We start from the raw sequence: 26,813 nt of genomic DNA, 5'->3' as shown, positions 1-26,813 counted from the left end.
AGTTATTAATTTGACTATTTATTATTATAAATATTTTTAAAATACACTATAAATTATGACATAATTGTTTTTTATTAATTTTGATAAATTATTTATTTATTTATTCAATATAAAAAAAAGAAGGAAGGGAATAATAGTTTCAAAACATGCACAAAAAACCAAGCCAGACTCAAAAGCTACAAAACGTGTTCATCAAAGAATGAATCAAATTAAACGGATTATTCTTCTATCCTACAACAAATCATATACGATGTACATTATTGTTTGATCATAACCTTCTTTCGGATCTTGAAATAGCCAAAGTCTATCATAATCTTCTGAACAAAAAATCCAAACGGATAGATTGCTTTAATTTGCTCTCTTTAAGGATTCATGTAACGCAGCGTATGGAAGATGCCTCTTCACCAAAATTATGTACAAGGTTTGTGACCTATGAAAACATTTACACCTTGTTTTGACTATGAATTTGGCATCCAACAAAAAATTAAATAAAATAAAGAAATTTGGTTATTGATTCTCAGACTTCCCTTCAAAATGTTTGGATGCTTCAGAACGCTTGGATGCTTCAAATCGCTTGGATGCTTCCAAACGCGCTGTGAATCCAACTGTTGTGTGTGTTATTGATCTCTGCCTCACCACGTTACAGTATTCTGGATCATTTGTTTGGCCATCATTTCGTATCCATTGTATCATTTGATGATACATAGGAAAGAACCGCATTTGGATGGAAGCATAGGCAAAATATGGAAGGAGTGAAGAAATAACAATAAGGAAAGTGATGACCCAGTAAGATGGAGCTGGTGCAAGAGCTTCAACAAAGACCTTATAAGCAGTGGTTGAGAGGGAAGGATCAATGGCTCCATATGCTAGGAGGAATATGTACCAAAACAGAATGCCTCCCCATATGAATACGTGTTGTATGTATGTGAAGTAACTGATAGATAATGCCATTTGACAATTCACCACCCACACAACACAAGTGTACATTGTGGCACCAAGAACTTCTAGCCCCACAACTTCACCACCTTTACGGAATGCTTGATGTTCCATGGCACGAATGCAAAAGAAGAATATGATGGCAGCACTCACAACTCCATTCAGTGCCCAACCAATTATTCGTTTCCAGCTAAATAGGATGTTTTGCACACCTTCTTGATATAATAATGGGAACTGAAAAGTGAACACAAATGAAGTGTTTCATGAGAAGAAAATAATCATGTAGTTTACATTTATATTGCTGAGGAAATTAAATTTCAATCTGTTTGCCATCATGAAGGTGTTAAGTTTAAATGCCTACCCTGAGACATAATTTAGCAGAAACATCCTGGTCAAACACTCCCAAAGCAATTACAGGAAGGGAAGTGAAGAACACGTTGTATAGTGACAAGAACCAATCATTGTACGCAGCTTGCCCTGAGAATGAGGCATACATCTCAAAGAAGAACAGAGTGAAGCCAAAGGCAATATTCTTGTAAAAGAAGTAGCAGATCTGCCAAATAGAAAATGAAATACATCAACAAGAACAGTTTTATTAATATTAGTTGAATAAAACTCTGCAGTAGGTCATGGATCAGTATAAATACTATATAATATATGTGAAGACGAGACAAGATTGTTACCATTGATGAGATCCTTCTATAACACCAATGTCCATGCACAAGAAGTAAGCGCTCTAGAAACCGAAATTGGGCAATTGCAATATCACTTGACATAACTGCCTGAAAATTTTAATGAAGTAAAAAAGTAAGAACCTAAGAGACAAATGGTATACAATATTAGGGTCGTGGTAATAGAAAGGTAAAGCAAAAAAAAAAATATTGCAGATTTACCTGCATTCCTTCAACACCACTGATACCAATCCCAATGTCAGCTTCTTGGAGCATTCCAACATCATTTGCCCCATCTCCAATAGCTAGAGTAGTACTTCCAGTTCTAATCTTCACCAGTCTTGTAACCTGCATCATTATATAGATCATTTAGAAACTAAGCAAGTGATAATCATCAAAGGAGGAGACTATGATTTTCACTTTGGCACATTGACCATCCTAAATTTTAAGATAAAAGAGTTTGCTCCATTTTATTTCAAGAAAGATGCTAGGTCTAACTTTATCAAAATAATAATAATAATAACAAGAGTAAAACTTGTGCAACCTGAGCTTTTATACATAAAAAAAGAAAAGGCAAATACATTGATGGATGACAAAGTAACAACAAAAACTTACAAGTGCTTTCTGCTTGGGAGATGAACGACAGCAGATAACAGATGCACAGCCAATGGCAAGTTCAAGAAAGAGGTCCTTTACATCATCTTCTAGTGCATAAGTAAGAGACTTCCCATCAATGATCAGGGCTAAGGCCTCAAAGTTTTTATCTGATTTAGAAAGTAATTCCTTTGCGTCCTTTATTTGACGAAGAACATTTGACTTGATTGCCTGAAGAATAAGTAAGATTCCATCAAACTCAGGTAAACTGGAAGCAAGCACATGAACACATATTATGCTATAAAAAGTCTCTGAACACCTCTTTCTCCCATGCAACATGCAATCTAATTGATACGTGTTGTCATACATGGTGTTGTAACTGCTATATATTCAATTTTGCATATCCTTTCTCATCCATTCTAATTCATATGTTGTACCTGGGATCTCCTTGTTGTACTTAAGTGAAATAACAACCTAAAGATTTTCAATCATCTCATGACATGCTAAAGGGACACCAACATCAACTCTAATGTCTGTTGATAGAAATTAAGGATCAGAGTAGCTTACCGCCTCAGAGGCAGACTTGTCCTCCATTTTTTCCATTGATTTGATTTCAGGAGTATCTGAGGTAATTATAATTTGTTTCATTCCTGATCTGAGTAAACTACAAGCAAATCTGCAGCCATAGAAAAGTTACCATATCAGTGACACCAAATTATTTGCATATACAATTCCAAAATTTATAGATAATCTTTGAACTTACCCAATATTAATTGCTGTCTCCATTTTATCACCAGTCAAAACCCACAGTTTAATCCCAGCCTGTGCAAGCTTGTCAATGCATTCAGGAACCTGTCCAACACAAGCTGATTCATAAGAACATAACCTATAGAACTATTATAACCAAGTACTTATCATAGGATAGGAAACGGCTAATTTAACAAAAAAACACAAATAATGGCTTGAAAAAAGTGAAAAGGAACTGTTGATTAGTAAAGTAATTTCAATTATGTGATACAAAATTGTAATAGGGAGTCAGGTACATTGAACACGCCGACATAAAAAGAAAGCAAAGTCCTTGTTTTCCTCTACTTTTCAAAAGTAAAACAGTATTTATAACATACCCCATCTTGTAGTTTGTCTTCAACTGCAGTAGCACCAAGAAGAATTAAATCCTTCTCAATATTTTGTACTATTTCCTCGACAATCTGTTCCTGATATGCACTCACTAAGTTCTTGGCCTGTGTCAACTCTTTATTAAATTGATTGTATTCTTCTTCATCAAGTTCACGATATGCAAGTATCAAGGTCCTCAAACCAGAATCAGCATATTCACTTATGTGCTGCTTGGTCTTCTCTTCAAACTCCCTTCCATTCTTTGCAATTCGTTCAAACATGACACTGATGCCAGAAAAGAAAAGTAATTTCTAATGTTATGAAGTTTTAAAACAAATTTAATGATGTTCACATAGTGCATCTAGAATAGCAAAGAACCACTTTTAAATTTACATAGGATAACAAGTCAGCAAGGGACTTGGTAGAACATAGTCAGAAATTGAGAAATACTGACAACTCTAATTATGGTTGGGAAGGAATTTCAAAAGACAGTTAAAAACGCAGGCTGTTTAGTTCATAAAGGAAACTAGTATTTCCATATCAACATATAGGATACTAGGTTATGGGCAAAGAAATAAATATCAAGGAAGTTGTGTCTCCATTCTTTTAGTTCACTCCTAAAAGGATCAAATTTAATACAACTCTTATTGTTTAAGTTTGCAATTAACTAATGAGATTAGATTTCTCCTAAGAAATATATGTTTGCATGAAACCACATTTATCCATAATTAGTAAGATTGAAAATTAAAGCATGAGACTACAAACCTATCAGCGCCTTTGCTAAGTAGTAGTAGTTTCCCCTCTTCATCTCTTACAATTGCTGACATCCGCTTTCTTGCACTACTAAACTCTAATATATTCAAAAGTTTGTATGACCTGAAAAAGTGGAATTATATGTTGTGTTTAATACATTACTCAATTTTCAATTGTGCACATGCACACACATACACATAAAAGATGATAGACAGTTAAGCTTTCATACACAAGAACAGCAAACTGACCTTTTAATTTTCATGCCCGATGCATGGTCATATTCATTTAGTGAAATAGTTGTATGTGTCCTTTCATAAAATTCAAACCCAAGTTCTCTGGCTGCAATCACAAAAGCTGCCTCATCTGGTGATTCGGCTTCATATGAAACCTTACCAGTTTCTTCATCAACTTCAGGTATTGCAGTATGGCATACAGCCAGCAAACGTAGGAAGTTTTGGATTACATTGGCGTTGGGTTCTTTGACCCAATTTCCATTCATGATCCTTTCATCCTTAAAGTTAAACCCTTTAACAGATGACTTTGACTCACCAATCTTTGTAGTATTCTTCTTTTCTTTCAACTCCAGACCTAAAGGTGATTCATGTCTCCTAGATAGAGCTCTCTCAACTTCTGTAACTCCTCGTCCATAAGCAACTCCAGCAATAGAACACTTGATAAATTCCATGGAATTGCAAGTCAAAGTCCCTGTTTTATCTGAAAGTATGGTATCAACTTGACCAAGTTCTTCATTCAAATTTGATGTACGAGCACGTGCTGGCTTATCAGTTTCCTCATAATACATGTTTCCATCCTGGTTGATGAAAATGCTTTGAAGAACTTTTACAATTTCAATGGAGACATATAAGGAAATTGGAATCAAGTAACTATACAACATAAGCGCTGTCAAGAAGTGCAGAATCGCTGCAACTGCAGCTTTATTCGGGTCATAGTAAATTTTGGTATCATCAGGTCTAAGGTACCATCTCTTCATCCTTCCATTTTTAAGGTCATCCTTTGTGGCAACTCCAAATAATATGGATCCAATGAAAGAAATCAAAATAAGGACAAAGAAGAGACAATAGATGATCTTATCCATTCTTCTCTCAACTTTGCTCCGCTTGGATGGAGGGTCTGTGGAATTCTGCATAACCTTTGTATCATGACCAGTAAAGATTACCACACCAAAAACAAAATCAGTGTTCCTCAGCTTAGAGTCCCTAAGCAAAAGCTGCTGAGGTGCAAGAGGATACTGTTGATCCTCAAGCTCCAAACTGCCAACAAATGTGTACAAATTTGCATTTGGATCTTCACATTTGATGACAGCCTTGAAATTTTGAAAGGCTGAGTCCTCTTGCAACTTTGAGGTTCCTTCCAGTGCTTGTTTCAGTTTAAGATTTGTCTCTCCATCAAGATTCATGGTCTCAACGTAGCATATTGCATCATCATAATTTGATGAAAGTAAGATGAGATCAGCAGGAAAAAATTCATCTTTTTCCACCTTCACTACGTCTCCAACTTTCAAATCCCTCCATTTAGAATAGTCAAAACCACCATCTCCACGATGTACTTTAACTTTCCTGTTATTCATCTCTATATCCTGATAAGATTACAAAACAATATCATTAATCAAGAGCACTAGAAAAAGTAACCCTTTTGCTTTTTCTGAAAGAATAAAGTTTACTAAAACTAAAGAACAGTATTACCTATTTGTCAAAAGGTTTTTTGCACATGCTAGGAAAAAGGTATCAGAGAAATGTGATCATTAATCTTAACATAAATTAAGGCATGAATTTAGCACAGAAATCACTTTGCCTCTCAGTCTCTTTCCATAACAACCCTCATTAGAAATTTCCAAACCAATTAACACAGGTTAAACTCAATACCTCCGCAAAGCAACAAATCACCTATGTTCTAGTCTAGTAAAAATGCAACGACCATAGTGACATGTCAAACAAAAAATGCCCATCATCCATAACTGTTTAGTCCAGATAAGCAATTTGCAAAAAAGCATAACATCAGGGAGCAGAGCAACATATCAACCAGAAATTTGCGGCAGAAGCAGGTATAATGATATAAAAACATTACCTGTTGTTTCCTCCTAAAATCCTCGATGAACTCTTTGGCCATTGTGGCAGCGACCACAACCAGAAGAGGAACAACATTACTGATGGCTGAGTAAGGAGAAACAGGCAAGAAAGACAAAACTGCACAAACAAGGAAGTAGAAATTTGCAACCCTTCTAAATTGCTCAAACAAGGACTTGGGTAGGAACGTGGCCAATGTATACTTAGTAGTTCTGACATAATTGTCTCCATAATTCTGAAGACTCGTCATGGCATGTTCGGGGTCATTGCAATAAACCTTCCTTGAGAAGCCAGGACCTCCTATAAGTGAATGTTCATCCTTCATAGAAGCTTTCCCACATGAGAATGCATGGATTCTGCTGAAGTGGTGCCTCCTCCTTCTCCCCCCACCCATTTTTCCAACTAAAGCAAAGGCTTACCAACTTGTGAGATTCAACCTTCAAGTTTCAAACTAAGCTTAATGATCCTCAAAATCCAATCTTGAAAAACTCGGCCTCACACAAAGAATCAAAGAAAGATATTGAACCAATGGAATGAAGTGATTTGTACAGGGTGAGAAATATTCCAACACTTAAAACCAAAACCAAAAAATGGCGTTTTTATATGTGTACAAAAATGGTAGACCCAGAAACGAATAAAAGAAAGGTTCCTTTAACAAAGCTGAAAGGTATAACTTTGGAAAGAAAGTGATGGGAAAGAGGGTAAGCTATTATGTGTTTGATTGAATTGGAAGATAAATAAAACTGCCATCCCAGTTTGACTCTTCATAGCCAACAACATTAGACTTTTCAACGTGCACATGAGAATGGATCTCTCTCTTCCAAACTCGTTCCAATGACTCAACTAAACTAATAATATTTATCTAAGGCTTTGTTTTTATAATCTGGAATAACGACAAGTATGAAAAAAAATGAGAAATCATGGGAACTATTCTTAACAAGACTGCTTCTATAGGAGTTGCAATTCAACGTTATGATTAATTCGTTTTATATTTTAAAAGCTAATCAAAATATTTTTGGCAAAAAATGTTTAAGAATGATTGTTTTCTTCTTGTCAATAATAGTTAATAAAAGCATGCGCTAAATCTGCGTACGAGTCCAATTTATGAAAGTCAAGCTAAATGCCAACTGTAACTTAAAATATGTGAGGCTAAAACTACGGAGTACGGACCAAGGCTTCTAGAAAGTCCCTTATTTAGACTTAGAATAAATATTTTTCAAATTTTGATCTAATTAACAAGTCAAATTAATTGTAACGATGACTTATTTGATTTTAAAATTGTTTTTCTTTAGAATGCATAGATAGAATTTTCTGCAATTTCATTCATCATTATAGGTGTGTGTTGCTGTGAGATTTTAAGACGAAAATTGCAAATCTGAATCAAGCTGTCAAAATTAAAAGTGTATTGACGATTATGCGATTATTTAAAAAGAAATATATTATTTTTTATTTTTACTTTTATAATAATTAAATATTTTTATTTGAATATTTTTTTAGTTTATACTAGTAAATAATTAAAATAAAAAATACATAAATAATGAGACTTTTTTTAAATAAATTTTGTTAATTTCAACCTTTAAAGTTGAGTTTAAATATTTATAAATATAAAATTTTTATAAAAAAATGTAAATGTATTATATTAAAATTATAAAATACAATAAATACTTTTTTTACTTGGTTTGAATAACAAACATTTCAATATTACTGTATAGATGTACGACTCAAGTCAAATTTAGTTTAATTTAAATGAAAAAAAATACTTTTTATTTTAATAAACTTTTACTGTTATTAGTTGCTTATTTTTTATTTTATGAATTAAGTTTAACAAAATTTATTTTAAATTTATTTATATTTTTTAAGTTATTGTAGGACTTCAATCTTAATATCAATATATGATTATATAACTCAATTTTATTTTTTATTATTATATGAAAAATATATTTTGATTAAAAACATTTTTCATTGATGTGTACGTAGGAAGATTCGAATGAGAGTTGAATAAAGTGAAGGAAATATGGTGATGAAAGAATAAGAAAATTGATGGAAATGGGGTAAGGTGGCATGAGAGAAGAGGAAGGTGTAATTCCAAAGATAACAAAAGTCTAAGATATGACGCAGCTCGAGAAATTGGTTAAGGATGCGTGGGGAAAGGGTCAAAGAGACTCTTCACGTGCTCTTATTACTATTTTAATCAACAATCATCTATTTTATTTTATCAAAACATGTTTGTATTAATTTATTTTTATTATCATCGTTTATATATTGATGGAAAAAAAAAACATTTTTCTTCTGTTCATAAACCTATTTTGAAGAGTCGAATTGAAATGTTTAGAATCTTACATGAATAAGTTGTGAATATAATTAGTGTTTGTTTGATTTAATATTGAAATAAATTTTATTTTTAAAAAGTTAAAAGGTAAGTTAAATTTTAGAATATGTAAATATTAAATTTTATAATTTTGTTGCTCTAATATAAAATTATGCATAACTTTAAATATGATTGGGTCAGTAATAACTTTTGGGTTCACATAGAAAAATTCATTCTTTAAAAACCACACATTCTAATCCATGCAACAAGTTGCAGACATTTTGGGGGAAAAAACATGAGAGAGAGATTAAGCTGAAATTTATATTAAAAAACTCCAAAAACTATTTGATGGGATGAATTTAAAATGAAATGTCATAGTAAGCTTATGTCAGCTGTGACTTCAGTTTTCATTAATTGTTTGGCAAAGTCAAAGTCGTTGTGATTTGAGTATGATTAATTATGGTCAGTTCTTTAAACCACATATTAATTCTTCGTGATTAGAGTGACTTATAATTTATTTTTACTATATCAGTTATCTTATTTTACACTTTTTCTTCTTCGTTTTTTATTACAAATTTTGTCGTAAGATTTTATTATATTAATATCACTATTCTTATATATGTGTATGTGAATTTAATTTTAATATATTCTTATTTAGGAAAAATAAAATTCTCTAAGGTATAGAGTTTTTTTTTTAAATAATAATTTTTTTTATCTTGACTAAGTTTTGTTAGTTATGTTTGTTCAAAAAGTAACTCTTAAGTGTTAAATTTATTTTTGTTAAAAATATTGAATTGAAATAAGTCTTAATTGAAGTCGAAATAGATATTTTTAATTAAAATTTTCTTTTATGTCCTTGGTGACAAAATTTTGAGTAATTTTTTGGATAAGTTTTTTGAAAAGTTGTGGTTCAAAGAGATATTTGTGGAACTCATAAAAAATGTTATGATTATTATTATTGGATCATCTGCTACTAAAAGCCTTTTTTTTTTTGTCGTCTAGTGTGTCTCCTATATATTTTAACTTATGAATTACATAACTTTAAAGCAGTACTAATTTTTAATATATATTTAAGAATATACAATAAAAAATTATTAAATCTAATATAATAATACTATTAAAAATCATAAATTTGTATTGTATTAAAAAAATCATTAAAACAATACTTATTTTAAACGAAATATTAAATTTCGGCTATTCTTTGACCAAGCATTAATGACGAATTTGTTGTCATCTTAAACTGCACAAATTTTTAAAGCTGCATCGAGATTTATGTAGTTTAAAAAAAAAAAACTTAAATGCTTAACATACTATTTGTGTGATCTTAATTAGAATCAAAGTTCTATTTCATTTTAATAATATGTATGATAAAATATCATATATAACTACTTTTTATATTTTAAAATTTAGAATCTCAAAAAATTATTTTATATTTTTATCAGTAATTTATTAACTTATTTTATTAATTCTTATATAATGTTTGAGTTGTCTGTTATAGAATTTGACTAATAAATGAGATATGTCATTGATAATATTATTTTTTATTTTTAATAAATTTTTATGATATAAAATTTAATTTTTGAAACTAAGATATAAAAACATGAAGAGACTAAAAGTATAAATGTCACATCATTATTTATATTATATTATATGTTAAATTAGATGATACATAAGTAAATATTAACAAAATAATGAATTAGTAACAGGGAGATTATATGAAAAAAGAAAAATAATTATAAACAATTAAATTAAAATATGGTGCGATTTTCTGGTGAAAAACCTTATTAAGGTGATTGTAAAGTTACGGACTGAGAAAATCTGGTTGTCTGCCATTTAAGAAATTTGTACTATGCTCACAGATTCAGTGTATGTTTGAATAATAATATTATTTTAATTTTATATTTTAAAAAAACAAACTTATATGAGATTTGGCTGAGCGAATTGAATTGGGTAGCATTTGATGTTGATGGCGATTGGGTAGCATTTGCTCGCTTTCACGAAACTGCTTCCAAAGAAACAGACTCACAAATACACTAACGACACATATAACTCCTAACCCTATTTATTATTCAATTCCATGCCATCAATATACACATTGCCACCTACCCTCACCCAATACTAATCATACCCACTATCCATTTTTTTCCTAATTTGTTTCAAGGATTTATTTATTTACATTTATTTTTGTTTTATGATTTGAAAGTATTTTTTATTTTTAATAAAAGTATATATATATATATATATATTCACCTCAAGCCGATGAGGTAGGGGTGCTCCCTCTCTTCACTTCGCTCTCACTCCGTTAATGAAAAAATTTACTAGTTAATAAAAATTAAAAAGAAGAGAAGAGCTAATTAAAGATAATAAAAGTAATATTTAATAAAAAAAATAATATCTTTTTTAACAATTAATCTCTTTATTGTTCGTGCTCCTCACCCAAAAATCTTCTTATATTAGTAAAAGTTTAAAAATTTTTATATTCAATTTAAACTTTTTATTTAATTTAAATTTAACGGATTATAATTTATTACTTCATTGACTATTAGATTTAAATTAAATATATAACAAAATTATTTCTTATTCATTTATATTTATATTTATATTTATATTTATATAATTTAATATTTCAATTCTAAACTAGTATTACTTAGCTCTCTATTAAAACTTATCTAGTGTTACTATTATCTTTATATGATATTCTTACATTGATCATTAGTATCATTATTGACTTTTTTTTTATCATGACTAATATTCTTTGATGTTATTGTTGGAGAGTTAAGTAAGAAAAAATGTTAAATTATAAGATACTATAATATCAATAAATGCATGAATTTGTTTTTTACGTACTCTTAATGCTCATATTTTATGAAAAATTAGTAATACATTCTTGAAGTTATTTTTAATTATCAGTTAACGTTTATTAAAATTTGTATTATTCAATAGAGTTTGTGAAGATTCTAGAGTCCCTCCCACGGAACGCACGTGCAATATTTGGAAGTTGTGGTGCATTCAAGATCTTATGATTCGCAAAGAATGAGGTGTCACTGCCTTTCAATGCGATTGTTATGGTGATATGAGTATAATTAACCAAAGTTTGTGAAAGAACAAAAAGTTCAGAAATTTTATCAAGTGTTAGCACGTGAATTAAAGTGATTAATATATTCCGATATTTATTTTTAAAATATACAAAAAATGGTATATTAAAAGAAGGATGTAAAAAGCAATTAAAGAGAAATATTATATCAAAGAACTAAAGAGAAAAGTGTTTCTTTTCTTTATTTGGAAATTTTATTTTTAGAATTTTAAAAATGATATATTAAAAAAATCTCAAAAGGAATTACAGAGAAACATAAAACTAGTATCAAAGAACTAATGAAATGTTAAAGAAAACTATCAGTTTAAATTTAAATATTTAAAATAAAACTTAATACTATTCACATTGAAATTTAGTTAAAAAATTTCAAAATCAAAGTATTAAATTAATTTTTGAAATTAATTATTACTGATAATTATATTAAAAAAAAGTAGTTTTTGGTAGTAGAAATTAACAATATTTTTTTTGGGGTCAACTTAATAATATTATTCTGAGTCAGTTTAAGATGGCTGAAAACTAAAAGTTGTTTATGTCAACACCGAATAACAACCCAAGACGTTATTGGGTCAAATGCCTCAACTAAGGCCCACTTAAACTTCAAGTACTTGTAGCCCACGACACTCACTTTCAGGAATCACAGCCCACAAGTCATGCTTCTATGATTATATGTCTAATTAAATTATACCAATATTACAGTTTTGACATATAACAGAGATTTGAATATTTTTGTCTTTAGTCGATAGTAATTACAACAGATAATATTTTATTCTAAAAAAAATCAATTATTACGAGAAATTTTAGTAACTATCAATTAAAAAATTATTTTTTCTTATTTACAAATTAAAATATTATAAAAGTTTTATAATATTTTCTTCTACTACACTTGAGAGTCTTTAATTACCAATTACTATTTCAAGAATGGTAACATACCCTCTCATGTGTAGGACTAAGCATACGTGGATAGCATAATTGAATAAGCTCTAATACTATGTTAAAAAATTTAAGTCTAATTCACTTTTAAAAGTTAGCTCATAAAAGAAGATATAACTCTTATAAATAATATTATGTCTCTATTCTTAACTAATGTGGGACATCTTAATAATTACTTTATTTTATTATTAGTATTATTTATTATCACCTTAAAAAATAACAAATTTTAACATTATCTATTTCTTTATTATTTATTTTTTTCACAAACTAAACATACCCTATCTTTTATATGGTTAAATTTATAAGAAAAAAAAGAAGAAAGAAACACTTATCATTTTAAAATTAGTTAAAACTTCTAATATTTAAGCGGCGTGTATTAACTACGATTCTTAACATCATCCCCAACAAAATTACATTGATAAAGTACAATTCTCCCCCACAAGACTATCTGTCCAATTCAATAAATTTTCTAACCTTTATGACGAAGCCTTCATAAAGGTTTGAATTGGAGGGAGGGAGAAAAAGGTATATGGAATCGTCACGTTCATGTGAATAGATGAATAAATGATTTACTGATTAATATTTGGAGTTGCACCATTCACAATCCTCTAACAAGGTGAACTCCCTATTGGATTATTAGCTTGAAGAGATCGAAATCCATCTCGTCTCTTGAACTTTTGGATCACGCTACCTAAAATAACTGAAATAAAAAATAATAATAACTTGGAGTATCACATTTTAATTTATTAGAAGTATTAACATAAGTGTCCTTTGACGCATAGAATTAAGTTTCAAATTAATGTTTAGAATTATAATTGAGCTTATTAGTTCCAAATTTTATGTTTGATATCCGTTTTTAAATTGTTAATTTCACGTATCGCTCTCTAAAATTACAACTTACCATTTCTTACTCTGTTAAAAAGTTTAAAAATACATTTTTTCTTTCTCATCTCTTTATATTTAATTAACATATGATGTTTTCATTTTTATTTAGCCTCTTATCTCTCTGCAGAAATAATTATGATATTAAAAAAAAAATTCTATAGTCGTACAACAGGACATTATACTATTTATGTAATAACATTGTATTAACGTCCAACAAAAATTTATTTCACGTGAAGAAAAATGTTGCCCTTTTGGGTTAATGATTTTGATATTACATTAAAAAAAATGTTTTTGAATGCTTTTAAATACTATATTTTTGTAATTTTTTTATTACACTAGTTGATGATGTAATAATGCAATTTTTCAGTTTTACAATTTTTGAATATTTTTTATATTACATTTATCGACGATTGTTATGTAGTTTTGGCTTGACTCTTCTCAAATGACATTTGGATCTGATTTTCTTTCATTTTTATTTTATTTATCACAAATTCATAGCTTTTACTATATATTTTATTGCATGTATTGTTTTTAGTTATTTGAGTATTTATTATAGTTATTAATCTTTGTTATCATTTTTGTACTTTTCGTATATAATGTGATATCTAATATTTTTTATTTCTGTAAATTTTTTGTTTTAAAAAAACATGACTAAAATTTTAGATGTCAAAAGAAACTTAACAAATATTAAAAATTAATTCATCAACCAATAAAAATACAAGAGAAGCAAAAAATAAAAATAATTGAATAATTTATATTAAATGATAGTAATTCATTTGATAGTCATGAATATATTTTAGTTATATATATGTGTGTGTGTATAGTGTCAATATTTTAAAGTTATAGATCGTACACTCACAATGGAATTGAATTTAAAATTTTAATTTTATATCCAAATTCTTTGTAAAAGTGAAACATAAAATTTAAAATTCTGAGTCAATTCCAATTCTAGTTCCGACGTCCAAACGAGTCCTAACGGGTAACCTTAGAACCAAGCATTACCTAAACCCCCAACTAGTTTTTAGTTTTGGTACAGGACTCCCTAACTTTTAGTCCAAATAATCAGGTAACAATTCCATTTCCTCACATCCAAGAAACGATAGGGTAGGGGAATTGAATTAAGCAGCGTTACTTCGAGGCAGTGAACAAAGCAACCTATTACAATAAGAGGCCTGAGTTTCGCTCTTAAGAAATTAAATCCATAAGGTGCACCTCAGCATCAAAACCTCGAAACGTAGTAACATCTTTTAATACAGCAACGATCCTCCAGCATAATTCCAAGTTCTTTAACAAAGGAAACAATTCTCTCGCTTATTCCCTCCGCCTTTTCTCTTTTTTGGAATGTGCATTGTCCTTCTCTGTGCTATAATAAGACGATCTATTTGGAGAGTCATGCTTTCTTTGCTTGTGATGTTTTGAGTGTTTTTTACTTCCACTGTTTTTTTCTTGAGAAGAACCTTTCCTTCTCCCTTTTGACCTCGAACGGTGTCTATCCCTTTCATCATTAGATAAATCACTTCCTGCATCATGCCTTTTGTGTCGACGATGCCTGGAACTTTTTCTGCTCCTTTCCACTTCTAATGAAGAACTGCTGCTATAATCTTGGCGATGTGTTGAAGGTGTTCTACTTTTCCTTTCTTCATATTTTTCCCTGTTAGATCGCTTTCTGCTCCTTTCCTCTTCCGAGTTGCTGCTATAGCCTCTGCTGTCGATTAAAGGTGATTTAATTTTCCTGTCATCTTCAATACTCTCACCATCAGACTTGCCGCGTTTGCTGTCTGAAATACTGGTTGCCTTGGTTTTGATATTAATACTATCATGCATATTTCCATGAATGGTGTCACCTTTTGATGGATCCCCCTCATGAGCAATGTCCTGATAATTTGGCAAATCATGATTTAATGACGTCACACTGTTATTTTCACTCTTCAGGATGTCAGTTCTTCCATCTTCATTGGCAATTTCTTTCTGAGGTACAACATTCCTGGAATTCTGTGTTGGGTAAGGCATATCAGGAGGAACCTCAAGGCCTAGTTCCTTGCCCAATGATTCCAGAAAATCACCAGCAATCAGACGGCTCAATGCTGTATTAGCTACTTCAGCTTTCTTTTCTTGATTATCCACCATCCTAATACTAGAGTCTTCCCCTTCATCATCAGAATCATCAGAGAAAATAGCCTGCAATATATGAATTTATTTTATAGGTGCTCGTGGCTTGCTAGGGAGAGATATCATCTAAGATATGCATGTGATAAATAAGCATTAGAAAGATCTGAGACTTGAACCAAATTAAATATAATATTGTCATGAAAAGGTACCCCCAAGATTTATGGTCACAGACAAAAAACAAGAAATCAGAAACATGTATAAAATATGCTTTGGCAAGGACAAATCAGAGAAATGGTTTGACATGAAGGAATTAACCATAATGATTGGAACGAGTTAGAAATACGGTGTTACCTTGTATAGGTCAATTGGCCTTTCAATATTTTCAACTTCCACATCCCCTTCAGTTTCATTTTCAGTAATACTTTTGGTTACGTCTTTATGAGTAGATTGTTGCAAAGGTGGGGTGTCTTTCTTTGAAGTAACAGGCACGTCCAATTTGGTGCCTTTGACTGAATCTGATGTAAAAATCAAGGAATCCATCTTACTCCTAATCCGTGGAGCAGGTGGTGGCTGCAAAGAGCAAAGAATATGTTTAAGCTTGGAACATTCTGGGAAAGTCCAGAACAAAAATTCAATACCGAGCATAAAAGGTGAAAAATGTTCTCCAAATCAAGCAAGAAAATCAATATAAGAATAACTTTTTAAGTGTAGCAGGCTACTTTAAGTACCTTTCCCATATAAGGATCAATAAGATCAAAGCGTTTGCACAAAAGAGGTGAAGGACGCCATTGAAACTCTTCCCTCTTAGGGTACATTTTCTTCCCCAATAAATCTTCAGCTTGCAGGTCTTTCTTTGACTGTTTGCACAGGAATACAAGATGTGTCAAATAACTTAAGCCAAAGCAACAGGAAAGAAACAAAAGGAACATCACCGTAGTCATACCTCGACTTCACCAGAAGTGAACTGCATAACACCACCTGGGATGAAATCCATGGAAGATGGAACTAAAGGCTTGCTTCCCCTGCTCTGTTTCCCCTTTTCTATTGCCTCCGCTGCAGCCTCAAAACTTAGTCTCTCTTGAGCACGAGCAGCTTCTGACATATCACTAGCTAAACTAGCACTTGCAGTGCGTAATCCCCCTTTATACTTCTCCTTAAGAAACTGCTCAAATCTTTCTTGCTTTGCAGGATCATCTTTGAAAGGCTTTTCAACATTCATTAACTCACTCTGGTTCAAAAACAAGGAAATAAAGATTAGTAAAGATCCTTTTTTTTTTGGATTAAAATAAAAAGCTTTACAGTCTAGGGAAGGAACAGGGGTATCTCCTAAAGGGGGAGGATAAAATCACATTATCGCTTCATGTAGGATTTATACAAAAAACCAGCATAATACCCCTGCCCAATGGAAAGGGCAGTGACCATTGTGCCAAAAGTCTGGCCATTAAAGGTTCAGTTCTACCCCTGTTGTTAAGATTCCACAGAAAGAAATCTAAAAATCACATCAACGGAATTATTTGAGTCGAAGCCACAGATTAGACAGCCAACCAAACTACTAGAAGCAATAAAAAAGATATATTCTCTAGTTATTTAATTGGGAGTTGAATGCAGAAAGATTATGCTACTTACAAATGATACCGACTTAGTAAATGTATCTGTGAGATTAAATTGGAGCTGAACATCTGTAGAAGCAACAGATGAGGATGCATCTTGGGAGCTTCTTTCTAGAGGTTTTTCTCCTAAGATCTGGCCCCGACTCTCAGCTGACAACCTCTGCCCACTGTGAGGCATTTTTCCATCCAACTGCTGCTTAGTTTGATTACTGCATTTCTGTTGTGCCTCCCACAATTTCCTTGCATAATAATCATGGCCAGTTCCTCCAGACAGAAAATTAAACAATGGATTTGATTGATTTTTTTCTCTAGATAAATCCTCATATAGTTTACCACATTTAGCTACCAGATTAGCAACACCCTCAATTAATAGTTTTAAATTGCTATCCTCGGGAGGAGAAACATCTGGTGGAGGGAGTTCATAGTTCTTGCGGTTAATGTCAAGAGGTCCAGAAAAGGCATGGCGGGGCACAAAATCCTTGGGAATCTGAGGAGCCTCAAATCTGAAAATCAGTTTATGCAATTATGGTTTAAAGTGAAATCATATAAATACAAAATCTAAAGAAGATAAGATATATAGACTTCATAACCCAAACGGTGTAAAAATATTTTCATGATATAAGATCCCTAGGCCCTCAGAATTACTATTAACCAAAATCAGCACCATCAGGAATGTGAAAGAGTTATAATATAGAATTTCAAAAATAAAAAACCATATCAGTTTGATTGTTTGGCAATAAATTGCTTCAGTAACCTTTCCATTTTATAGTCAGAATTTGATGCAACTCTAAAACCAGGCAGATCGCCCTTGTCCTTCTGCTCTTTCTTTCTCTGATTTTCTATGCTCAACATTGAAGGTTCCTCAGTTTCTTGAACAGCATCTTCAAATTCATAACCTTAGAAAATGTAAAAGAAAAAATTATGCCTGTTTATTCACATTTTCATAGGAAAAAATTACACTCCTCATACTTACTTCAAATAAATGTATTCTCTGATTAAAAGATTAAAACACACAAGTGGCAAAAAATCATTATCTAAAACATTAAAGCTGAAAGTGGCTTCTCAGAAGGAAGCACTAATTCCACAGACCAAAGTTTCATTAATAAGAGCCCATTTGACAAGTTATATAAAGTATGGTAGGATTAATTAATAAAATACTGACTTTGTTAGTTGTTTAGTGTTGGGCATTATATTGCATAAGCTTACCCCTCTTATACATTAAGACAATGAATTACTTATTCAGGCCTTCATATTAGATTAGGCTTGATTGTAATTTTATATATGAGCTGCTGAAGTTCTCCATGAAACCCTAAATAATCAGTAAACGAAAAAGAACTAAATCAGCACTGCTAAATGCATCCTATTTGATTATTTGATTATTTTGTTTTTATTGTTCTCAGGGGTTTCGATACTCACTCTTTGCACTATTTGATCATTCCATAACTCTGTTTTCATTCTTCTGAAACAGAGGCTTCCCATAGTCACTAGTTCACTCTGTATGCATCTTATTTGGTTAACATTGTTCTGTTTTCATTTTTTCAAAACAAAGGCTTCGTTTAACAACATTTTGTGATCTTTGAGTTAAAAAAAAAGGGAAGAAAGTTGTTACTTGAGAGTTGAGAATATCGTACTATTTTTGACAAGAGATTACACATCAAATGTAAGTATTATCATTGTCCAAAAACAATGAGGTTTAGTACACGTGGGATGTACTACCATTTAGTAGTTACTTGGTTACTTATGATTTTGATAGTTGAACTCACTGATGATTTTGTTTTATGAAACTTATGGTTATGTTGTTTTAGGTAACTTGTGCCTCTGAATCTTATGATCTGATAAATTAACAATTCATGATTCAAAAATTGGTGATTCCCTATATGATAATCATGTGCACAACACCTTAGTACCTTCTCCTTTTGCCACCAATAAGTTTAACTTAAACAGCTTTTACACTTTCAATGCTTGGCAGCTTACCCAAAACTTTACCGCAACTTGCCAATATGTTTATCTTCTCATTCTCAGCCAAAACTACACTGGATGCCTTGTAGTTGTATTCTCATCCTCAAGACAAACATTCATGTGAATCAAAAGTCAGAGTAGGAGGCTGTTCTAATCTCTCTGATAGTATGTCTTCTTTTATGTTGAAATTTAAATCCATGTTCTGTTCTCTTTTAATATGTTTATTTGGTACAATGGTTTTAAAATTTAAAAATAAAAAAATGTTTGCAATGTATCTTCATTTAGAGAACCTATAGCGTTAAGTTTTAAACTATCAGGTCATATCCTATCATGCTTACCAAAAGGGCCCCAACTTAAAATCATATTCAATCCTAACATGAAAGAGTGAAGCTACTAACTATTGGCATAGACATCCTCATCCTCGGCATCAAGTTCCTCAAGTGCTCCAATGCCAAAACCAGGGGCAGCCTTTCCTGCTGATGAAAGGAAGCTGAAATTTAAATCAACCTAGGGAAAGATATTTTTCCGACAACTAATAATAAAAAACAGAAAATGAAAATAAGAATATGGATTATCATGTATTCAGTTTTAAGTATCTTACACTTGAAACCAAAAAGACTATCTCTTGAGGAAATGTTTTTGCTGTACCCATGTCCCCTCTTACTGGATAAGCGTGATCGTTTTTTCTCTGTAAAAAGGAGATAATACAGTTAAAAATCAATTTCCAGCAACCACATCAGCAGGTGTCACATATAGATCAAGAAAAGGCATACCTCTAAACTCAGGAGCATGTTTATAAGGATCAAAACCTAATCCATGCAAGTCTTGCTTTGGGTTGAGTACATAAACCTAGAGAAAAGATGTATATCAGACATGTCCGCTATCAATACCAATATACTTACAAGTTACCACCAGCTATAACAAGAGACAATTACCCAATTGAATCAAAATAACTAAAATGTTAGTTTGTTGAGAATGAGAGATATAGATATATTCACAAACTCCACTGTTGGATTGGAAGTTTGTATAATACACATCTGCTCATAATATTCACAGTAATTCAAGATTGTTGTCTACTCCATTCAAATATCTTACAACCAACACTAATATAGTTTTCCAATATATTGAAATATCAACCATGTGTCACATACTTGTTCTTTTTTGAGTTTTCCAAAATTTGGCATGCAAAATATATATATGGCAAGTGTTTATCATCAAAGGGTAGGCCTGATAGAAATCAAACCAATTTAATTCAAGGAAAATAACTTTACTGAAATACATGTTGAAACTCAAAATACAATTATACTAAAAAAGTGCCTCACCTTTTCTGTAAGGAATCATTCATCAGAATTAGGTCTAAGAAGATTATCATATTAGAAATCAATAACATTTACATAGCATTGGTAAGGGAAACTTCTCACCGGTGTGCTCTTGGAGAACTGATCATCATTCACAGGCTGCTCAGGAAAATTGTCAATATCATCCTTGATAGGCTCAGACTTGGAAATTTTCATTTTCGGATCATCTGAAGAAAATGCTAAGAAAGCTCTCCGAGCCTGTCTTCTGGCATCTACACAGACAGTACAATTACATAAACTGACATATCAAAGCATGTAAGCTAGTTAATTAGACATCAATCTGACAAAAACATAGATGAAAAAGAAAATTGCCCCATTGTCAAACAACACAAATACCAACCTCATTCCCAATCATAAAAAGGGATAATCACTGACAATACACATAAGGAAGACAACAATAAGATGACAATATGTATCATAAACGAATAGAATATAAATTAAAAGAGTATCAATGCCAAGTGCTTTCGCATCCTATAGAGAATCAGTGCATGTGTAATGATTTGAAGAAGATCAATGAAACAATTAATGCACATGAAAAAATTATAATTTTCTCCTCAGCTACTTTTCTTTTATATAGCACTGAAAGCAATCAAAGCATACACATAACAATCTAAATCACAAATACTTATTGGATCTTAGAAAATTATAAATATATCAAGATTAATGTCTAATGTAAACTAATGAGGGATAGGATGGAAAAGAAATCCAGATCCAAGCACAGCTACATACAGATCTGAAACTACAATGTAATCCTGTTATTTTACTCAGAAGAAGGAAGAACAGCAACCTGATTTCTACAATCCAAATTGATAAAAAGAGGTAAAATTTAAAGGGTACCCTTCCTTACAGTCCAATTCGTATTTGATGCATTTGTATAATAAAGTATAAAATGGAATGCAAGAAAACAAATCACAAAAATGATAATGGGAAGCCATACCATACAGTGCATCAGCATGTGAATCCTTGATTGAGCGACCACGACTCCATCCCATCTTCAAGAGAAGTTTTACCCCTTAAAAACAAAAACAAGGAGGTAAGAGATCAAGAAATTATGAAGGAAGATGCTATTAAAATTAAGTGGACATTACCAACAGACTCGGTAGCTGGAACAACTATTTCATCAGGAGCAGGTCCAGGAATTATGGATGGCCTACAATAAAATGAAGAACACACAGAAGTATGGAAGTCCCATCAAAATGGTTATAGAAACAAAATGGAAAATGAAAAAATAAAAATGGAATAGACACATAAAGAGAGTATTTTCATTAAAGGAAGGAAAATGAGCCTATTTCAAATAGAAAATAACAAATACATTGAAACTTTGAGCTTCTAAATTCCTTTAACTCAGAAGATAACAGTGTATCAAATTTCAAGGGGACAAAAGTTCAAACATTATACTCTCATCACCACTACAGAAAAGAATTTAAAAAGTTAAGCTTTTGTTTAATATTTCCAGAACCAAGAAAATATATAAGCCTAATAACCATTTGGATTAAAAACCAAAAAAACATGTACACAGATAACTAGCATGTTTTAGTTTCTTTTCCTCCTCAATCTTTTCCTTTGCTCAAGATGCAAAAGAGTGGTCCAATGAATGAGGCTCCCATCTAGCGGGATTTGGGAAAGATAGATTTAGTATCACCCCCAATGTTACAGAGGTTGTTTCCAGGATTTGAACCCATGACCTCCAAGTCACAAACAGCAACCTTGTTGCACTAAGGCTTAACCCCTCTTGACTGAACACGGGAATCAAACCTAAAATATCAATAGTTTGCTATAGAGATAATTTACAAGATAACATTATGGCATCATTTGATCCAAGTAACCAGCCCCATCTAAGGGGAAAAGGCATAGTGATAGCTGCTGTTGTGGTTGCATTGTTGATTGAAGATGAAAGAAGAATAATGTAATAGAAAGAGAATATACCAATAAACAAAAGAGCATTAAAACACACACACAGTTAAGATATCAATACAGCAAAGCTCTGCTACCCTTGAATACTTACAAAAGGACTTGAGGCCCCAAAAAATTTACCATGGATCAAAGACCAAAAGAAACTGAATAGTAGTCCATGTCACATAATTTTTGTAACATGAGAACCCAACTGGTTCAAAAACAAAAATGTAATTTGCATGTAAAACCTTGTTTTATAATGTAAACAATGAAATTCTAAAGAGAAGCAAAAACATTTTAATTTCACTCATTTTGTATATATACTATGGATAAGGAATTAAAAAAAGCAGCATGAAAAGGCAAAAAAAAAATTCCTTAACGAAGTTAATTGATGCATGCACATCATAGGACCATAATAATAATTACAGAAATAAAATCACCTCTGTTTCTGTTCCTTCTCAGCTTGTTTGCGAGCAATTTCAGCAGCTGTGAAACCAAATGTGTCAAACTGTGAAGACGTCCCCAAAAGCTGACCTTCCATTTCCTACAAAACATGCAAAGGGTATGTTAGAACTCATGAAGAATTAATCAAGTAACAAAAACTGAAGCCCCAGCCACCAATTGAGCAAGTAACCTAACTACTTGATTTCATCCACATGATTGACATGTTGTGATTGGGTTAATGATAGTATTACCATTGTTTACAACATATTAGTTGAGATTGCTTTAGAAAAGCAAAGAAGAGTATAGTCCTATCCTAAAAGCATGATATTATTAAATGATAAATAATAAATACCCCCCTTCCTGAGATTTTGAAATATTAAAAATACCACTTGCTCTCCCCCACCATCAACTAAAATTAAAAGAAACTTTCTTGTTTAAATTCTAAATAGGACAAACTTCCCCTTCTTGGAGAATTTTAATGTAATAAATTTAATCTTTTATGTATTCCTCATAGGATGTGCTTCAGACTTTTTTCCAAACTTTAAGTGGTCACTTGTGATGTTTCAAAATCTCAAGGATGCTTATGTATCCTGCTCTAATATTAATCTTGAATTTGAGTTTGATCTAACTCAACACTAAAGGCTAGCCTAAGAGGTAAGAAGTGTCCAAGCTTTTATAAGCTCTACTTTGGCTATATAAATATCTTTAGTCAAAATGGGATTTCAACACATTCTTCTTATGTCTAGGACTGAACATTTAGTACATGGGAGATTACAGAACTATATTTTTTTTTAAGGACGGTTGAGGGTAACCCAATATCATATCAATAATAAATTCTAATACAATCTTAAATTTAAGTTGGGCTCAATTCAACCTCAAAGCTAACTCATGGAAGTGAGTATTACTCAAATCTTTATAAGCTCTACTATAGTTATATATATAGTCAATGTAGGAGTAAAGTTCACATCAAAAGATATAGAAAATGGCATAATGTAGAAATATGTATACCAAACATAAGCGAGTACAAATTATACATTAAATTTAAAAAAGGACAACTAAATATTTACACAGAGATTCAGTATGAAATTCTTGTAAAGTAAAAAGTTGGATCTGCTTGGTATTACTTCTTTACCTACATCTCTACTGCCGTAGAAGTTAACTTATAATAGGAGGACTTAGAAACATATACATATAAATATGTTGAAAATCATTAATTACAGAGACACTTATACTGGCAGATATTATTCAACATACAGCTTTCTCATCTTCATCTAGAAAATTCAATATGTTCTGCTCTTTGAATTCAGCTCTGTTCTTCCTGGATGATTTAAATGACTGAGGTGCCCACCCTGCTCATTCATTCATAAAGTTAACACCGACCTTTAAATATTCAAAACTATAACAGGACCATTATGATTTCCCAATAAACTTATACCTTCCTTTGAACCCACTGTATTATAGTAACCAGCAGAAAAACCTCCTGTAAAAGCTCCATGGAATCTTCTCCGCCCCTCCTCATCTCTAACCTGGATATGGAGAAATGAAAATTACAACTAAATTATAATACAGGCAGCGGCGTTAGGAAAGGCATGCCCTCAATTTTAAAGGGTCCTCAACAGTGAATGTAAACATTTAAGGCCAAGGACCAAAATTTATTTTCAACTGCATATACCTCAAAGCTTCACATACACAGAAGCAGCCACTTACACACCCTTGGATAGGATTCAAACACCAAAACAGGAGTTGAAATTTAATTGAGAGTATAAATCTAGTATTACCCAAAACAAAAGAACTACTATGGTGCAAAAAAAGACACAACCAATTAACAAGACACACTTCAATAATCAAACCAATACCCATGTAGCTTCTTTTCAATTCTATTTTTTTCTAGGAACTAATAGTTAATGAGTGACAGCCCCGGGATTCTAAGAATCCTAATCCTAGAAAGAACACTGAAGTCCTCAATGAAGCCCGTAGCAGAATTTAATCATCTCAGTCTGATCCAGGATAATATAAACTTGACTTCCGTTTTTTATTTCACATAACAACAAGAAACAAAACCAGAACACTCGTTTTTTTGCTATATGCACTCGAATTTTCTAGAATCGCAGCAACTCGATAACACAAATTCTGACCTCTTGCTTCCAAGCAGGGAGGGATCGGAGGTGACCAGAGGACTCGGCAATGGCCTTCTTTCTGCGGCTGGTTAACTCTTCCTCGCGTTCTATCGGCGTTCCGTAGAAAACAAAATCGTCTTCGTCCGATTCCATTTATTTCCACTGATTCCTGATATTGGAAGATTGCTATTGCTCAATCCAATTCCAAAAGTACTTATTCAAATCGAATGGCAAATAATCAATTAGGGTTTTCAGAAGCTGGTCTTGGAAGTGTAAAATCCATTGATGTGCAGTTCAAGAGTGACCATGGTTCGGGAACACCATCAACACAGAACCTGACCTATACAACGGACAAAAATTTGGGGACAAAATTTTGGTGCATTGGTATTTAATAATTATTTAAAAATATATATATATAATTACTTCTTTTTCATAAACTGTTGATTTTAATCTTGTAGTTTATATGATTCAACCAAAAACTAGTATTTAATAATATTAAAAAATAAAAATTTATAAAATAGCTCTAGATAGTTTTTTTATTAGAATTGAGTTTAAATTGTGTAATATTAGTAAAAAAAAACACTTAATTAAGTTTTAATATGATTAACCATATTTTTACCTGTGATCAAAAGTCAATCCAAAATTAGGAATTAGATTTTGAGGTTAAACAAAATTCAAAATGTTTCTAAAAAAAATTGTTTTACACTTAAAATGTCAATAGTAAATAAATTGGAAGCTCTCAATTCTCACCTGTCATCAAATGCCAACCCAAAAGTTTTAATGCTATTTGCAATATATTCAATGAATAGGACAAATATTTATTTTCCAATCCACACCACTGATGTAAACCATATTGAGGTCTTTCTAATAAAAATGTCACAAATGATTTTATTTTCTGCAAGGCCAAAACAAAAAGTTGTTATGTGAACTTGACATCATTCATGACAAACCGCATGAATTAAAAATGAAGAATGGTGTGATCTTTATCTATCGGTAATTGTATTTGGAAGCATTGTTGTTTTAAAATGTATTAACGTTATCACGGTATATTACATGAAACTAGGCATAAAAACATGATAGAATAGAACTCACTTTAAATAAATTAGACTTCTAATATAATTATTAGACATAAAAACATGTTATATGTTAAATGTCTTATTTTTTACTTAGTTTGATCTTGTCTGAAATTTATTAATAAAGTTTGCTATAATTTTTTTTAATAGACTATTAAACTTAGACTAATAAATACACAATAAACAAATTATAAATAAATATTTAAATATTAACTTTTGAATACATATATATTATTTGATTTGTTAGGATTAACAAAACTTTATAAATAATTTAAATCTGTCCTATTTATTTAATTAGACTTTAAAAAAATTTAAACCTTATTTATTTATTAAAAAAGTTAGGTCAAGCTGCAAGTTATTATTAGGTCATCTGATATGTTTTTATTTTTATATGAAGCACCAGACTTAGACACTTTTATTTTTAATTATACTAGTTATAAAAATATAATTAATTTTAATTAAAAAATTCTATGAAATATGAAAATATTGTATTTAATCTTTATCTTTTGCTACTTAAAAATTTTAAAGCAATCAAGCTGTTATATGTTGAACATTGTGAAGAAAAACTTGATAATCCAAAACCAAATTGAGTTAGTCAATGCCATGAAAATTAAATGAAAACAACACTCCCTTGCGTGTAGATTCGACGCGCCGTGTTTTTCTTGGGTTATACGATCGAAGCCCATTACAATGGGTTTTTAGTTCACAGGTTAGTTGGTATTATAAACAAAATTAAAATAATGTAATAGAAAAAGTATGCATTTAAAGATTTGCAAAAATTAAAAAAATAATAAAGGAAGTAATTATTATAATTAATAGATGACGACGATAAAAATAAATAAATATAGTTCAAACATGTCATCATGTAACGTTTCAAAA

The 26,813-nt window shown here is 31.2% G+C and overlaps 2 protein-coding genes across 4 annotated transcripts; both read right to left on the bottom strand.

Annotated features, from left to right (window-relative positions):
• Nucleotides 1-125: 125 nt before the first annotated feature.
• On the bottom strand, nt 126-6,842 carry LOC113845903 (putative phospholipid-transporting ATPase 9). Its single transcript, XM_027473591.1, has 11 exons — nt 6,156-6,842; nt 4,319-5,667; nt 4,083-4,193; nt 3,326-3,602; nt 2,965-3,053; nt 2,769-2,877; nt 2,223-2,432; nt 1,830-1,955; nt 1,620-1,718; nt 1,298-1,489; nt 126-1,170 (listed from the first exon to the last, which is right to left on the bottom strand). The coding sequence occupies exons 1-11, from the start codon at nt 6,546-6,548 to the stop codon at nt 508-510; spliced, it is 3,618 nt and encodes a 1,205-aa protein (XP_027329392.1). The 5' UTR covers nt 6,549-6,842; the 3' UTR covers nt 126-507.
• A 7,265-nt stretch (nt 6,843-14,107) lies between these two features.
• On the bottom strand, nt 14,108-25,247 carry LOC113846069 (G patch domain-containing protein TGH). 3 transcript variants are annotated; one of them, XM_027473918.1, is made up of 16 exons: nt 24,880-25,247; nt 24,180-24,270; nt 23,999-24,093; nt 22,741-22,844; nt 21,496-21,557; nt 21,345-21,419; nt 20,471-20,619; nt 19,823-19,898; nt 19,651-19,737; nt 19,448-19,525; nt 17,845-17,986; nt 17,107-17,593; nt 16,424-16,708; nt 16,209-16,337; nt 15,832-16,050; nt 14,108-15,549 (listed from the first exon to the last, which is right to left on the bottom strand). In XM_027473918.1, exons 1-16 carry the CDS (start codon nt 25,012-25,014, stop codon nt 14,683-14,685), a joined length of 3,081 nt encoding a protein of 1,026 aa, XP_027329719.1. In that variant the 5' UTR covers nt 25,015-25,247; the 3' UTR covers nt 14,108-14,682. The 3 variants fall into 3 exon arrangements, with proteins under 3 accessions (XP_027329719.1, XP_027329720.1, XP_027329721.1); XM_027473919.1 differs by lacking the exon at nt 19,651-19,737 and having other exon boundaries at nt 14,241-15,549; nt 19,448-19,522; nt 24,880-25,193; XM_027473920.1 differs by lacking the exons at nt 23,999-24,093; nt 24,180-24,270; nt 24,880-25,247 and having other exon boundaries at nt 14,241-15,549; nt 21,350-21,419; nt 22,741-22,838.
• Nucleotides 25,248-26,813: the final 1,566 nt, after the last annotated feature.

This window comes from Abrus precatorius, unplaced genomic scaffold (genome assembly GCF_003935025.1).
Source record: "Abrus precatorius isolate BTA unplaced genomic scaffold, Abrus_2018 Scaffold8, whole genome shotgun sequence".
NCBI classification, from domain to species: domain Eukaryota; kingdom Viridiplantae; phylum Streptophyta; class Magnoliopsida; order Fabales; family Fabaceae; genus Abrus; species Abrus precatorius.
Note: the sequence above shows the minus strand (reverse complement) of the source record. Positions and strands in the feature narration are given on the sequence as shown.